The sequence below is a fragment of the Lycorma delicatula genome, chromosome 5 (genome assembly GCF_047948215.1).
Source record: "Lycorma delicatula isolate Av1 chromosome 5, ASM4794821v1, whole genome shotgun sequence".
Classification (NCBI taxonomy): domain Eukaryota; kingdom Metazoa; phylum Arthropoda; class Insecta; order Hemiptera; family Fulgoridae; genus Lycorma; species Lycorma delicatula.
The window spans coordinates 178,719,509-178,734,289 of record NC_134459.1 but is presented as its reverse complement, the minus strand read 5'-3'; the positions used below and the strand labels follow the sequence as shown (position 1 = coordinate 178,734,289).

General features: G+C 29.8%; 2 protein-coding genes across 5 annotated transcripts in view; one reads left to right on the top strand and one right to left on the bottom strand.

Annotated features, from left to right (window-relative positions):
* The window catches only part of LOC142325632 (UDP-glycosyltransferase UGT5-like), an 80,073-nt gene extending 70,716 nt beyond the window's left edge, over positions 1 to 9,357 (top strand). The window contains exon 6 of one of the 3 annotated variants that reach the window (XM_075367633.1): positions 7,612 to 9,357. In XM_075367633.1, coding sequence (XP_075223748.1) covers positions 7,612 to 7,918 — 307 coding nt within the window. In that variant the 3' untranslated portion in view covers positions 7,919 to 9,357. The remainder of the gene's footprint in view (positions 1 to 7,611) is intronic. The other 2 variants (XM_075367632.1, XM_075367634.1) reach the window with 2 other exon arrangements.
* A 2,999-nt stretch (positions 9,358 to 12,356) lies between these two features.
* LOC142325631 (serine/threonine-protein kinase VRK1-like) overlaps positions 12,357 to 14,781 on the bottom strand; it is a 161,413-nt gene continuing 158,988 nt past the window's right edge. For both annotated transcript variants that reach the window (XM_075367630.1, XM_075367631.1), the window contains exon 8: positions 12,357 to 13,075. In XM_075367630.1, coding sequence (XP_075223745.1) covers positions 12,447 to 13,075 — 629 coding nt within the window. In that variant the 3' untranslated portion in view covers positions 12,357 to 12,446. The remainder of the gene's footprint in view (positions 13,076 to 14,781) is intronic.

Sequence of the window (14,781 nt, the reverse complement as noted above, 5' to 3'; positions counted from 1 at the left end):
TTCATGTCACTTGCTTGAGCGTGTGCACTGTAGAACTTTCATCACCAGCGCTACATCAGTCTGTGTTTAGGATTCATTGCACTAGCTTGTTAGTGCCATTTGTGATTACATATTTTCCAAACTTGTGTTAAGACATTGTTTGTGATTTTTTTGTGTGAAGTTAAACAAACCTTGCAAAAATGTCCCCGACGAATAAACCACAAGAAGGTCACATAAGAGAAAAAAATAACCTTAGAAATGAAATGTGAAATCATTGAAAAGCGACAATGAGGGGGGGTGAACGCGGCTGATCTAACATGCAGATACAATTGGTTTACATCAACGATTTGCACTATCCTCAAGAAAAAGGCCAAAAGCATCGTCAATTTAAGGAGATAGATGCTTCAAAGGGAGTGACAAGAATATCTATGCAATGGTTACATATTCTTGACGATGTTGAAAGGTTGCTTCTCATATGGATAAACGAAAAGCAATTACAAGACAATACTATTAACGAAAACATCATTTGTCAGAAAGCAAAAGTTATTTTCACAGACCTCACTAAGAACTCGCCAGGATCATCAACAACTGAAGAAGAAGTATTTAAGAGTAGTCATGTACGGATCGAGAAGTTTAAGAGAAGAACCAGCATCCACACTGTTGTGAGGCACGATGAAGCATCAAGCTCTGACACAAAGGCAGCTGAAATCTTCATTGGCGACCTCAAGAAGCTTGTAGAATCTGAGTGTTAACTGCCGCAACAACTTTTTAATTGTGACGAGATCGGTCTCTTCTGGAAGCGAACATATATAACAGCATAGAAGAATGCATTCTCCGGCCACAAGCCAAATGAAAGACTGGGTCACACTGCTATTTTGTGCCAATGCAAGTGGCGATTTAAAAATTAAACTGCTGCTTGTTTACCATTCAGAAACTCCACGAGCCTTCAAGAAATGTAATGTCCAGAAGAGCACGTTAAATGTGATGAAGAGATCCAACAAGGCTTGGATAACAAATGACATTTTTGCTGACTGGATCAATGAAGTGTTTGGTCCTCCTGTGAAAAAATATTTGCTCAAAATGAATCTCCCACTCCATGTCTTGCTTGTTATGGACAACACACTGCCCATCCTCCAGGCCTACAAGATTTCTTTGTCCTTCAGTGGAGAAGGATAAAGAAACACCAAAGCAACAAATCTTCTGGCACAATAAAAGAAATGCTGAAAGCATGGGAAACTTGCATCGTATGTTAAAAGACATCACCTGAATAAGACTGTGGCTATGTGCACTATAACTTTATTCAATCATAATGCACATAATGTCACATTTTCATCAAATTTTAAAGTGCTGAGGAAAACAAATGTCATTAGATAGCTTTCTAGTAAAAATGAATAAGATATGTGTCATAAATAATAAACTACATATGAATGATTTTTCCCCTTAACAATTTATGTATAAGTAATTTTCTTTAAACAAACATTATATATAAAAAGTTCTGAATATTTTTTTGGCATGGAACGCATTATCATATTTTACATTAATTTATATGGGAAAAATTGTTTCACTTAACCGGTGTTTCGCATTATGAGTAAGAGTCTAGAATAAATTATGCTCATTATGTGAGGTTCCATTGTATTTAAAAAATTTATTGCATTCTTGTGCATGACTGGCGAACATGTTAATTCAAAATTAACATTTTTGTTTAATTAATTTTATTAATTTTAATTTTTGTTTAGTAACGAACAATATTCAAGGTTGTTGAAAAATATGATGATGTTTTTGTGAATATGTAGAATATAGAATTCTTGTCTATTTCGGTTAATTTGTACCTATTAGGTTACCAAATTTTAATGACTTTTTTTATGGAGGACTTTCAAGAATTCATTGTACCTTGATTTTGACCAATTCTGCAAAAGAAGCAGTTCAGTATTAATATATATATATATACTGAACTGCTTCTTCTGAATGCCTTCCAAGAGTATTTTTTATTTGAAGATTGTGTTTTTCTCATGTAATATAATAATATACATAGGAAAAAAAACAACTTATTGATAAAATTAAAATACATACATTCTACACAATTCCACATTTGCATTCTTTATTAAACATATCTGTACAATAAACCATAATACACAACATAAATCGATAAAAAGAACAAAACACTAATACTACACAACTGAAATTGTTACGTTAACACAAGCTGTAATAGAATCAAGTTACTTCACATACAATAAATATTACACTCAACCAGACCTATCAGTAGCCAGACCCATTTACAGTTTCCTGGCTGAAATATTTCTAAATGCTATAAAAAATATCACATTACACAATGAGAAACATTTAGACAAAATGCTACATCAGGATATAATAACATTACACTCCTATACAAAGAAAACATAAGACAATTCCTCAAATTTATCAGCAGATTACATACTCCAATTTACATTTCACAGCAAAACATGAACAGAACAAATGATTTTCTTGATGTCCCTATATCCAAAATTGATAAATTAATAGTTTTACAGAAAATGTATTGTGGGTGACATTTACCCACAATACATTTAACCACCTACAACCTCTATCACACAACTTTCTTATACATGTAACATAAGTTAATACATTTACCTTCGTCAGTTAACATCACTGAAGTACTTCATACAATTCAATATACAGCACAGATTAATGACGTGAACCATTATCTGGCACTGATAAGAATGAATTGTGTAGACCTATATATAGAAAATTAAATTTGTTATTTTATCCTTGAGTATATATTTCTAAATGTGCAATCTTTGCTAAAAATAATGGTCATTTATTCTTAAAAAATAACAATATCCACCCCTACCAAACCTGACAACAGAACTCTTTACATATAACTCAACAATTTTAATTTTCAAGAAAGGGTCTTCTTATGCTTCCATTGCCATTTTAAATAAATTGACAAACACTTGAAAAATCTTCCCATCAATTTATTTAAAATACAATTACAAGATTTTACTTTAAGGAAAAAATATTTCTCTGTAGATATGGTTTAAATAATTCTAAAATATAATAACAATATATATATATATGTTATTTTATTACTAAAATATAATATATGCAATCCCTTCAATGTGTATATACGAAGTGTATGAGAAAAGTAATGAGACTGACTTTACTTACCAAAGTTTTTATTTTTTTCGAACAACAATATTATCCCCTTCAAAGTAGTTCCCTTGGGCAGCTATACACCGGCGGAGTCGTTGTACCCACTCCTGGTAGCAGCACTGGAAGGCTTCAACTGGTCGGTCACAGTCTTTTGAATGTTCTCCAGAGTTCCAAAATGACGTCCTTTTAAGACATGTTTCAATTTCAGAAAAAGTCACAAGGACTCAAATCTGGTGAATAAGAGGGTTGAGGAACCGTAGGAATGCGTTTTGAGGTCAAAAATTCCGTGATGGAAATGACCGTGTGACACAGGGCACTGTCACGATGAAGCATTCACTTGTCTGCAATGTCTGGTTTCACGCGAATCACTCTTTTCCTGAGCCTTTCAAGGACACCTTTGTAAAACACTTGGTTGACAGTTTGTCCTGGAGGAACAAATTCTTTATGCATGACACCCCTACTGTCAAAAAAGCAAATCAGCACGGTTTTGATCTTTGGTTTGTTCATTCAACATTTTTTCGGTCGAGGAGATGACGTAGTGTTCCTCTCTTCACTTTGCCGCTTTGTTTCAGGATCGTACTCAAATATCCAGGATTCATCACCTGTGATCACACGATTGAAGAACTCTTAGTCATTGTCAATCCTCTCAAGAAGATCAACGCATACATTTCTTCGATTGTCCTTCTGTTCCATTGTGGGGTTTTTCAGCACCAATTTCGCATGTCCAAATTGTCTGTCAATATTTGATGTACGGTGAAAGTGTTTAAATTTAACTGTTCACTCATTATCCTTATTGTTAAACAACGGTCTGATCTCACAAGAACCCTCACACGCTCAATGTTTTCATCAGATTTTGAAGTCGAAGGTCTCCCTGAGCAAGGCTGATCTTCAATGTGTTCTCGGCCTTCCAAAAATGATTTGTGCCAGCAGTAAACTTGTGTTCTTGATAAGCAATGTTGCCCATAGGCCTGTTTCAACTTTTCAAAAGTCACACTCGCGGATTTCCCAAGTTTAACACAAAACTTGATTGTACAACATTGCTCTAAATTATGACGCTCCATTTTCGTAACACACAACAAAAATACAACTTCGCTGATGGTGCTGTCAAAAACAATGTGTTGGCTGAACGGAGTTGAAACTCGCATTGAGCATGTGGAAGGGATGAACAAACCAGTCTAGCCCAGACCGGTAGGCGATTCTTATTTGCAAATAATGAAAAATGGTTAATACCTCAACTTCAAGAGAAAGATATCACAGAATGTGTCTGGATATAACATGACTGGGCTCCATCTTATTTGACTCAAGCGCACAATTTCCAAGATGACTGATCAGCTGTAAAGCCCCAACAAGCGTTAAGGAAGCCTTTTGAACCATGATTCCACAAATACTTCACAACGTATAAAAAACATGGAGACACAGCTGTATGAGAGTTTGTGTAACTTTATGAATTAGTGTGCAAGTACTGTGAGTTTGGTGCGTAAAATTCCGCTGAATAAATAATTTGTAAACACAAATGAATAAAAATGTTTAAAATATGTACTAAGTACTAAGTCCACAACGTTATCCGTACCCTTCTGTAAGGATATGGGGAGTTCTCAGACATAATGTATTTTCATTATTTACTTAAAAATAAACTCTCCTGCATAATAATTGCTGATGGGAATTAAATTATTAATAGAATTTTAAGTTCTTTTTTTTTTTGGTTACCAAACCAAACAAAAATAAATTAAAGGAAAATTTGTAAGCTTTAAAAAACTACTGAAATGCATCCTGAGCTTGTAAAAAAAGACTTCTAAATTTTTTCATAAAAACTATTTTTTTATTTAAATTTTCAAAAGAGATAAAATCTGCTTCTTCCTCTTCCCTAAAAACTATCATCACCATAAATTTTGCTCAGAATATCAAAAAAATGATTTGTACCCTACAAATGATGTCATAAAAATCCAGCCATATAAATTTAGTATTTGATATTGGTTTATAATGGTTTCAATGCTTTGATTTCAGTTATATATGGGACCGAATGAAATTTTTAAAAATTGAATAATTACGGTGACACAAATTCAAAAATAAATTTAGATTTCAAAAACATGAAAACTCTGGAAAATGAAAATAACTAAAAGAATTCATCTTGAAATTATATACACAAAAAAATATGACACGCTAAATAACTGGGAAGATCTAGCTGATCTGAACGATATAAATGCATCACTTTTGTAACTAAAGTAATATTTATATGATACGTAATATAAAACTGTGAATGTTATATGTTATAAATATTTTTTATTTTGTTACATTGAAAGTAGAAATTTGCAATTCAAAATTTTTCTTACAAAAAATGTTACACCGAGCAATTTATTTAGGTATCTGGAGAGTAGTAATAACTTGATACCTGTTTTACAAACAAGAAACTGCTGAAGTCAATAAAAATCTTGGTTTTGTGGTGAGAAATACAAAAATTCCTCCCGTCTGGTGTCATAATAAAATTGTAAATGCACTAATCTGTGTACTAGATTATGGAACAGTCTTATCAATAGAAATATATCTATGAAACTGATTATTCAAAATAAGTTTTTAAGGTATTTGTTCTTTTAAATATTTAGTTCACAGAGTCCTTTGGGCTGTTCAACATAATACTGGAAGAATATATTCTCCATCAATTAATTGCTGATCAGTTGGAAAGGTCTTTTTGCTTAATAACTTTTCTTTTTTTTAGCCTGTGGGACCACCATTGCTTCAGAGGATGAAATGAAATGACAATTTTTCGGCATATGAAAATGCCACGCCTAACTGGGATTTGAACCCAGGACCTCTAGATGAAAGGCCGAGATGCTATTACTCGTGCCTTGGACGCTGGCAACTTAATAACTTAAAAAATTGTTAATAAATGGATAGACATTCCTGCCATAATTAATCTAATAAAATTTCAAGTTTCTAATAGCAGGTTACATAATTTATTTTATGTTCCTGAATTGATAACCATACATTTTAATAATTCCTTTTTTACGTGTTTGTTGCTATGTTTAATGAAATAAATGACTGACAACCGATTGTAAATAGTGCATAGCTATAAAAGAAAAGTAACTTGTGAGTATTGGGAGTTTTTACAAACGATTAAGTTTCAAGACACTTTACAATAAAAAAAAAAAAAAAAACACAAAAAGTAGTAAAAATTTCCAGATATTTTAAGCAATATTTCTGAACAGATTCAAATAAATTCTTGGAAAGCAACTAAACAATTTTTATATATGGGGCACTGTCATCATTAACGTTTGGGCAAAATTAAAAAAGGGGAAGGACTAGTTTTTGCCATTTTAATTTTTGATCTTCTGTAAAGCTGTTGTAGAAAATTGAGCTTCAATATGATCTAAATATTAAGTTAATAAAAATTCTGAAGTTTTATAAATCGATCGGATTGAGGGGTGGGAAGATAATCAACATTATTTCTAAACAGTTTTTGCATTATATCTCAAAAACCTGGTGACCAAAAACATTTAAATTTGGCTATATATCCCAGCTTTGGTCTGATTTTAAACACCATTGGATAAGGAAGACATCACAAAATAGATTTTTTTTTAATTTTATTTGGTGAACTATCTTTTTTTAGCCTTACTGAATAACATTGGACCAAAGCGAACTAACTTATTGAAATAAATTATTACTCTACCAAATAAACCTTTAAACTGAAAAATGAGCTGACCAGATCCTTACTTAAAATATCAATTTTTCTTTTTAAGTTTAATTTTCAAGATTGAAAATCCAATCATATCTATTATTAATGTAGTTGAGAAATTAACTTTTTAAAAAAAAGAAAATCCCACGGGACCCCAACTTAATTTCTGATTCTTGATTTTTTTAATTCTTGATAATTTCTGATTCTTTATAATTTTTTTTATAACTTTAACCATTAATAATTTAATATACATTGTTTTGTAAAAATGGCTGTTTTGGAACTTTCTGTAAGGCGCTTCGTATATATGTATACAAATAAATAGTTTGGGAAACATTTGAATAACTGAATAATTAGGGTTATTATATTAGTGAAAAAAAATAAACTAGAAATTAAAGGAGAACCGATAGAATTTAATAACACTGGGTGTTAGCAGTTTACAACAGTGAAGGAAATACCTACTACTTTACCCACGTATAAAATGCACATATACATTTACACATACACACTAAATAAATAAATAAAATAAATATATACATCCTAGCAGGAAACATTCTTTTTTTAAATTGTGACTCATCTTTGATTATAGCATATATTAACCCTTATTGCAAATACAAAAAAAAAATTAAAGCTGTGAGATGTCATTAAAGAAAACATATAAAGAGTATGTATCAAAAATTTTCAGTATATGAAATGAAAAATGCCATTTCTGACAGTCATTACTATTTTCAGCCTCTGCATATCATTCATTATTACTTAAAATGTATTTTTAAAATACAACAAAAAACTAATGAACAAAAATAATTAATTTTTTACAGGTATGAAATAAATGCAAAGAAGATTTCATCAATATTCAGGGATGAATATGGCAATGGAAGCGCTTTAGAAAGAGCTGCCTATTGGGTTGAATATGTATTAAGATACGATGGTGCACCTCACTTAAGAACTACAGCACGGCTGTTGCCGTGGTATAAGTATCTAATGCTGGATGCCGTTTGCGTCCTGTTATTGTTTATTTTTATTTCTGTGTACGCCTTTCATTTAATATTTAAATTATGTATCGATACTACATTTTCAAAAAACACAAAGATCAAAAATATCAGTGTAAGAGAAAAGATGGAATAAAACACATATTTTTATAAATCAATTCATCAAAGCAAACAACTTAAATATTTAAGGCGAGAAAATAACTGACTTGAAGGCATGTGTACCTGAACTGTCTCCAGTTACAATGATGATTGATGAAAAATAGTCCATACATTTATAGGTTCATAAAACAAACTGAATTCAGATTAAATACCATTACATATTGTAGCGTTCTTTAACTCCGAAAAATGTGACTACAACTACAATTTTATTACTGTTAATTACAAACCTTTTTTTTATTAAGTCAATAAAAAAATAAAAATAAATACATTTTTTAAAACAATTTTTTTATTAAATATTAAAAAGTTTATTGTATTATTTAATAATATAAATGAAAGTTTACAGCGATCACATCTACTTAACTAAATTTTCTAAATTTAGACCTTTTTTCTTATTTTTTTATCTACATAAATTATTTTTTTTATGTCAAATAAACAACACGGCTAAAAAAATGAAAATATGACAAATTGTACTATATTTAATTTAATATGTATTTTATTTATATTTTGTATTTTAAATTAATATGTAAGAATTATTTTTAAAAATAATAACAGATATGTTACAAATTTAATAATAGTAATTGAATATTTAAAAAATATATATATCAATACTGTTTATGATAGAAATAAGTAAAACAAAAGAAAACCAAATGGAAAAAAAGAAAACTATTGTAAACGCCGGTTCAGTCTAAGAAGCTTTGGTATATGTTTTGGGGCTACATGTTAAAAAAAAATCATAACTACCCAAAAATGATAAACTACTAATATAATTATGATTAGCATTTGCCAACCTGTCGGTGATGTCGCTTTCACTCACAATAAAAAATTATGTGTAATGAAACAATTACCTAACATAAAGTAAACTAAGCAAATGATAGAGCCCGATCGACATAAAAGTTGTCAGGATCTATCAGTTATGTCGACATCATTTTCTTTACCAACATCTTAAAATGATATATGAAATGTCTATCTATTTCTGCTAAAATTTATACGATCAGATTTTGTAATAAATAGAAACAAAATAAATGAATATTTAAAATTAAATAATAAAAAAAATAGGTGTGAACTTAACATATTTAGACAGGCGATTTAAAATCTGGAATGTTTGCTTACAACAGGGGTATGTTTTGTACCCGACATAATTCTTTTGTTATTAAAATACAAATTCATGTACCTCATGTTTAGGATATATTTATGTATTTGTTATATTTTATTAAAAAAAAAAAGGGTGCTATTTAAATAAACAAATAAATGTACTCGTTATTACACTGACCTAACATAGTCCTTAATTTATAACGCTTATTAAAATTGTTAATTTCATCACAATTCAATCTTAGTACATCTAAGTGTCTTGTGTAGTATTATCACTGTCGGTCTGATGTAGCTAGCTTTTTTAAACACTTTAGTTAATTGTAAATTTTAAAAACCTAATATTTATTCCGTCATTTTACATTACTATTCTGTAATTTATTATATGTAACTTTTTACAGCTTGAACTATTTCTTATTACAAAAACCAAATTTACACTACTTTTACTTAAGAAAGTTAAATGCCGGTTTTTTATTTTAACTCAGGGAAGAATATATTAATACTCAGAGTAGTGATATTGATTTTAATTTAATATATATTATTAAGCAATAAGCAGATTAAAATTATTTATGATTTCAATAGCAGAGAGCTTGAGAATGAGCTACTAAAGACGCTATTTTCTCAGTTTGTTATCCAAAATTTTGAATTTAAACAATCTAGATCTCCGAGTATGACACTTCAACCATTTTACAGTTTAGTACCTTAAAAGACATAAAAGTAAAACGATAACAAAGCTGAATGGTCTCTTCAAGTTTTATTTGGAGTTCAGTTTAATTTTATTATATTGACTATTGGCTACATTATTTTGATAGCAAGAGTATAAAAAATAAATATGGTATAGAAGGATTTTGGGCTTTTTTTAACACTTTTGGTTCAGTTGATTGCAATCAAAAGAGGAGGTGCACTACTACATGTTACAACAGTCCTAAATCCAAAACTTCAACATCCTACAGCTAATCGTTTTTGAGTTATGCAAGATACATACCTGTGTACAGACGTCATGCTGAAACTAGTAGAAAAGGATTCAGGGATGGTCAAAATAGATATTTCCGTTGAAATCTGAAAACCAAAACTTTTCACGATCACAATACTTCTTTTACTTCATACTTTTTTTTTGTCTTCAGTCATTTGACTGGTTTGATGCAGCTCTCCAAGATTCCCTATCTAGTGCTAGTCGTTTCATTTCAGTATACCCTCTACATCCTACACCCCTAACAATTTGTTTTACATATTCCAAACGTGGCCTGCCTGTCTGTCATAATTTTTTCCTTCTACCTGTCCTTCCAATATTAAAGCGACTATTCCAGGATGCCTTAGTATGTGGCCTATAAGTCTGTCTCTTCTTTTAACTATATTTTTCCAAATGCTTCTTTCTTCATCTATTTGCCGCAATACCTCTTACTTCATACAAGGAAGTAAAAATAATGACATTATTATTATACACTAAGGATATTTTTAATACCCTCAGTAACAATACACTTTGTCCAACTCTGCAAAACAGGCAATCTAAACATTGACCTCATTATTTGAAGTGACTTTTCGTCCAGGAAGCCATTTCTTCAGGTTTGGGAAAAGGAAGTAATCACTGGCAGCCAAATCCAGCACATGCGGAAGCACTTCAAAGCTTAGATTATGTAGTTTTGTAGAAATTACCCATGAAATGTGTTCAGACATATCACGGTGAAAGAGCATTTTCGTTTTGGCCAGATGTGGATATTAGGCTTGAACAGCACCCTTCTATCAATCCAGTTAATGAAATGTAATACTCCCTCGTAAAGGTCCTCCCTTATTCTGAGTAGTCTGAGCACAATACACAAGGATCCCCAAAAACTATAGCCGTGACCTTTCCAAAAGATAGAACCATTTTCGCTTTCTTTAGCCCATTTTCATCTGCTCCCATTATTATTTGGACTTTAGCACAAATAAAATAAATAGATGAATCCATGTTTCATCTACTATTGTAAAATATCAAAGAAACTCAGCAGAATCACATTTAAATAAGTCGAGAAGTATTCTGTCAAATGTGTTTTAGGTTGAATGTTATCAAAATGCAGCGCCCATTGTGCAGAAGGGTTTTCCGTATCAAAATCATTGAAAAAAAATTTAATGGGCACAATCTATTAAAATGTAGCAAGCCCATATACCTTCAGTCGGCAATCATTTATTTTGACAATTTCATTAAAAAGTAGTTTTTCAATCTCCAAATAAGTTCATCATCTTGAATGGATACATGACCGTGATTAAATTCAGCAACTTACTTTTTTACCACTGAAAATGAAGAAGAAAAATCCTTAAAAAGGAAAGTACTATACTAATTTACTTTTAAGAGGATTTTTGGTCATTCCCATTTAATACTCTCGCTATAAACTAAATGAGCACATTATCCATGTTTTTATGCTCAATAAGGGGCATTATACTATGCCATCTGTTCTACATTATTGGTAGATTTAAGGTTATCAGTATTTTGCGTACAGCTATGAATCAAATTTTAGAACTTCAAATAAAAAATCTAAATTTTCTTACTGCACTTAAATTTCCAGTTATCTGAATTTCTTTTTTTCTGTGGAATTTTGAACCTATTCCTCTTTCCAAACATAAAATTGTGTTTTATTTTACTTTTTTGGGGAGGGGTTTATTCTTGTTTAAATTTCAATCATAATTGAAAACATTTTCACATAAAGACCAAATACACATAGTGACAAAACTTATTTATTTTTTTTAAATTTGCAGAACTATTTCCCTTATTTGTTGTCTTGTCATTACAACATAATATATGTTTCTACTCGTAAAGTAAACACTTTTTATTTTAATTATTAATTTGGTGATAATATTCAAAATTAAATTTTTACACTTGAAATAAACTATTCCTCAAAATATTTTTTTAACGCTTTAAAAAGGGCTTAACTAAAATAAAAATTTTATCTCTAACAAATTTTAAGGATTTAATAGAAGAAATACAATAATAAATTATAGTTTCAAAATTATAGTCATGCAGCGACAAGAAAGTTTATTCACAGTTTATTGAAACTTTATAGAAATATGTACATTAACATTATCTTAATAAAGACATGGAAATTACTAAACATAAACTTAAATGAGCTTACAGCATAAATGAGCTTACAGATTAGAGAGTAAGAAATGTGACTTCAAACCACAGTGCACACTTCACTTCAGTATGCTACAACTTGTTTTTCCTGAAGATTCTAAACTTTTTTTTGTTTTTAAAAAAGTAATAAATCACAAGTTACTTTTTTAGGTAATTTACGTTAAATTATTGAAGAGCAAACATCAGCGTGTAGAAAAATATCAGTAACGGAAAAAAATAAAAATTCATTAAAAAAATTACAAATTTATTCTGAAATTATTACATATAAAACATTTATGAAAAATAATAAATCATACAACCTGTGAATTAAAACCTATTTCTTTTTCTTGACTGCTTTACCTATTTTCGTATACTCTCCAGGAACTTTTACATTGCTGGCAATAACAGTCTGTGCATTTTTCCAGCTTGGCTTCTCATTTTGTGTTACATCTTTTTTTGCTGCTGTTTTTTTTGAAACGTTTGAATTAACAGTTTTATTTTTTAAGGCTCTCGAATTAGACTTAATAATACTATTTTTATTGACAGAAACAACATTTTCCTTGGAATCACCTTTTTTTACAGAATTACCTTCATCAGCAGATAAGACTTCTTCACTTTCATTAGGCACACAATTATTTAATTTACGTTCTTTTATTTTTTTAGGACTTGGTTGTTGTTCACCATTTTCACATGAATCACTTTTCAATGACTTGCGTTTCTTAGCAGTTTTTATAGTAACTTTTTTAGCAACAACCACAGGACGAATACTTTTTCTTTTACCCTTTTTCAGAGATCTTGATGGTGAATTGTTCCCGGTTTTATCAGAACTGAACAAAAGTTTTTCATATGGTGAGGAGCAGTTCAATTGAGACAATTTTTTAGTAAATAATTTTCTACAATAATCATAATCAGGAATGTCATTGTTTTTTAACGACGAAATGTAATCCAGATACTTTGTGACCTCTGAAAAAAATAAAAAAATATTCATTTAAATGGCATACTTTATGCAGAATACAGTACAATAGACAAAGATGCTTAACAAATAATAATTAAAGATTGAATATAAACTGAACACAATTAAATACAGTGAGAACAAATCTTGTGTTATAATCACAAATAAAAAAGAGACATTATATTTAACACAACAAACAAGAATCAATTTAAAATCTGCAGTTACTTCTTTTTTAGATTCAAAAAGGCTTATAGTAGTTAATTATTCAAAACAGATTTCATTTATTTATTTAAAAAGATTTATAGAAAAAAGCCAAGTACATCACGCAACATATAAAAAAATGCTCTACAATATGAGATATAAAATATAACAAAATCGTTACTGAAGAAATAAATTACTCAAAAAAGTGTCATATACATTAGTCAGTTTCTTCAATAATATATTCCTTAAAGTTTGTTTATGTTTTAGGAGCGGTAAAAAGGTCCAAAACATAAAGACAAAATTGATAGATAACAAAGAATATAAAATTATTAACACTTTTAATATGGACAGACTAAACAGTCCCAAATATTTCCTCCCATATCATCCTGACTGTTCACTACTTCAACATTACTTTGTACTGGTCAGTATTAAGGTCAGATGCCATTCGTTTAAAAATTAACAAAATGAGTAGTATTTATAAACCTTTTTGAGTTCAGGAATCGCTTACATAATTCTGAACAGAAAAGACTGCTTTCATTATGCTCTCTTAATTAGTAACACTAAACATAATTATTCACTAGGCATAAACTGGCATATCCTTTCTACAGTATTATTGTATTTTTTATGAATTAAAAATAATCTTTCTTCTTCTTTTATAAGTTCATCATCAAAATTAAAATTTATGGCAGAAAAATGAATCCTGAGCTTCAAGAAAAAGCAACGATCATGATGGTGATAAACGTGTGAATAAAAATTGACTGTCGCTAAGAAATAAGAGAAAATGGAATAAAATTGTCAATGTCATCTTTGAAGACAATGAATTCAACTTTCAACCGTGCAACATAATTTTCTTTAAAAAACGGTATGAATATCTTAAAATCTAAAATACTTATAAAGTTAAAAAAAAACGCAAATAAAATCATTCTTAAAGATAGAATCCAACTTTGTATAATGTAAGAAAAAATAAAACAGTGGATAACCGAACAAATTGTTCATTACTAAAAACAACATTAATAAATATAATAACAAAATTACGGTTGAACAGATCAGTGATAGAAGTATGAAATATACTAAAAACATTTTAATCAGTATATACATGTGACCTACACAAAATTAAAACTATACGTGTTGTAATTCATGAATCAGGGTTAATATGCAATTTAAGATTCAATAAACTTCAAATTTACTATTGTTATTTTACCTTGTGACACAAACCTTAAACACAATCAATATAAAACAGGACATTAGTTGTCAGAACCGCAGTAACAATCACCCGAGTAATCATGAGGATTAAACAAAAGCTTTATGGAGATCTGGATTTTGGAAGAGAAGTATCTTGATATAAAAGTGTGCTTCTAGGCTTTCAAAAAAAAATCATAAAAAGAATAATGTCTGTGATAGACATTAGAGCAAGTACATAAGTAATTCATTTAATATGTTTTATGGTGGTAAAAACATTTGATTTTAAGGGAATAATTAAAGTAAGGTTGTAAAAGTAGGCTCAAACGGCTAAATA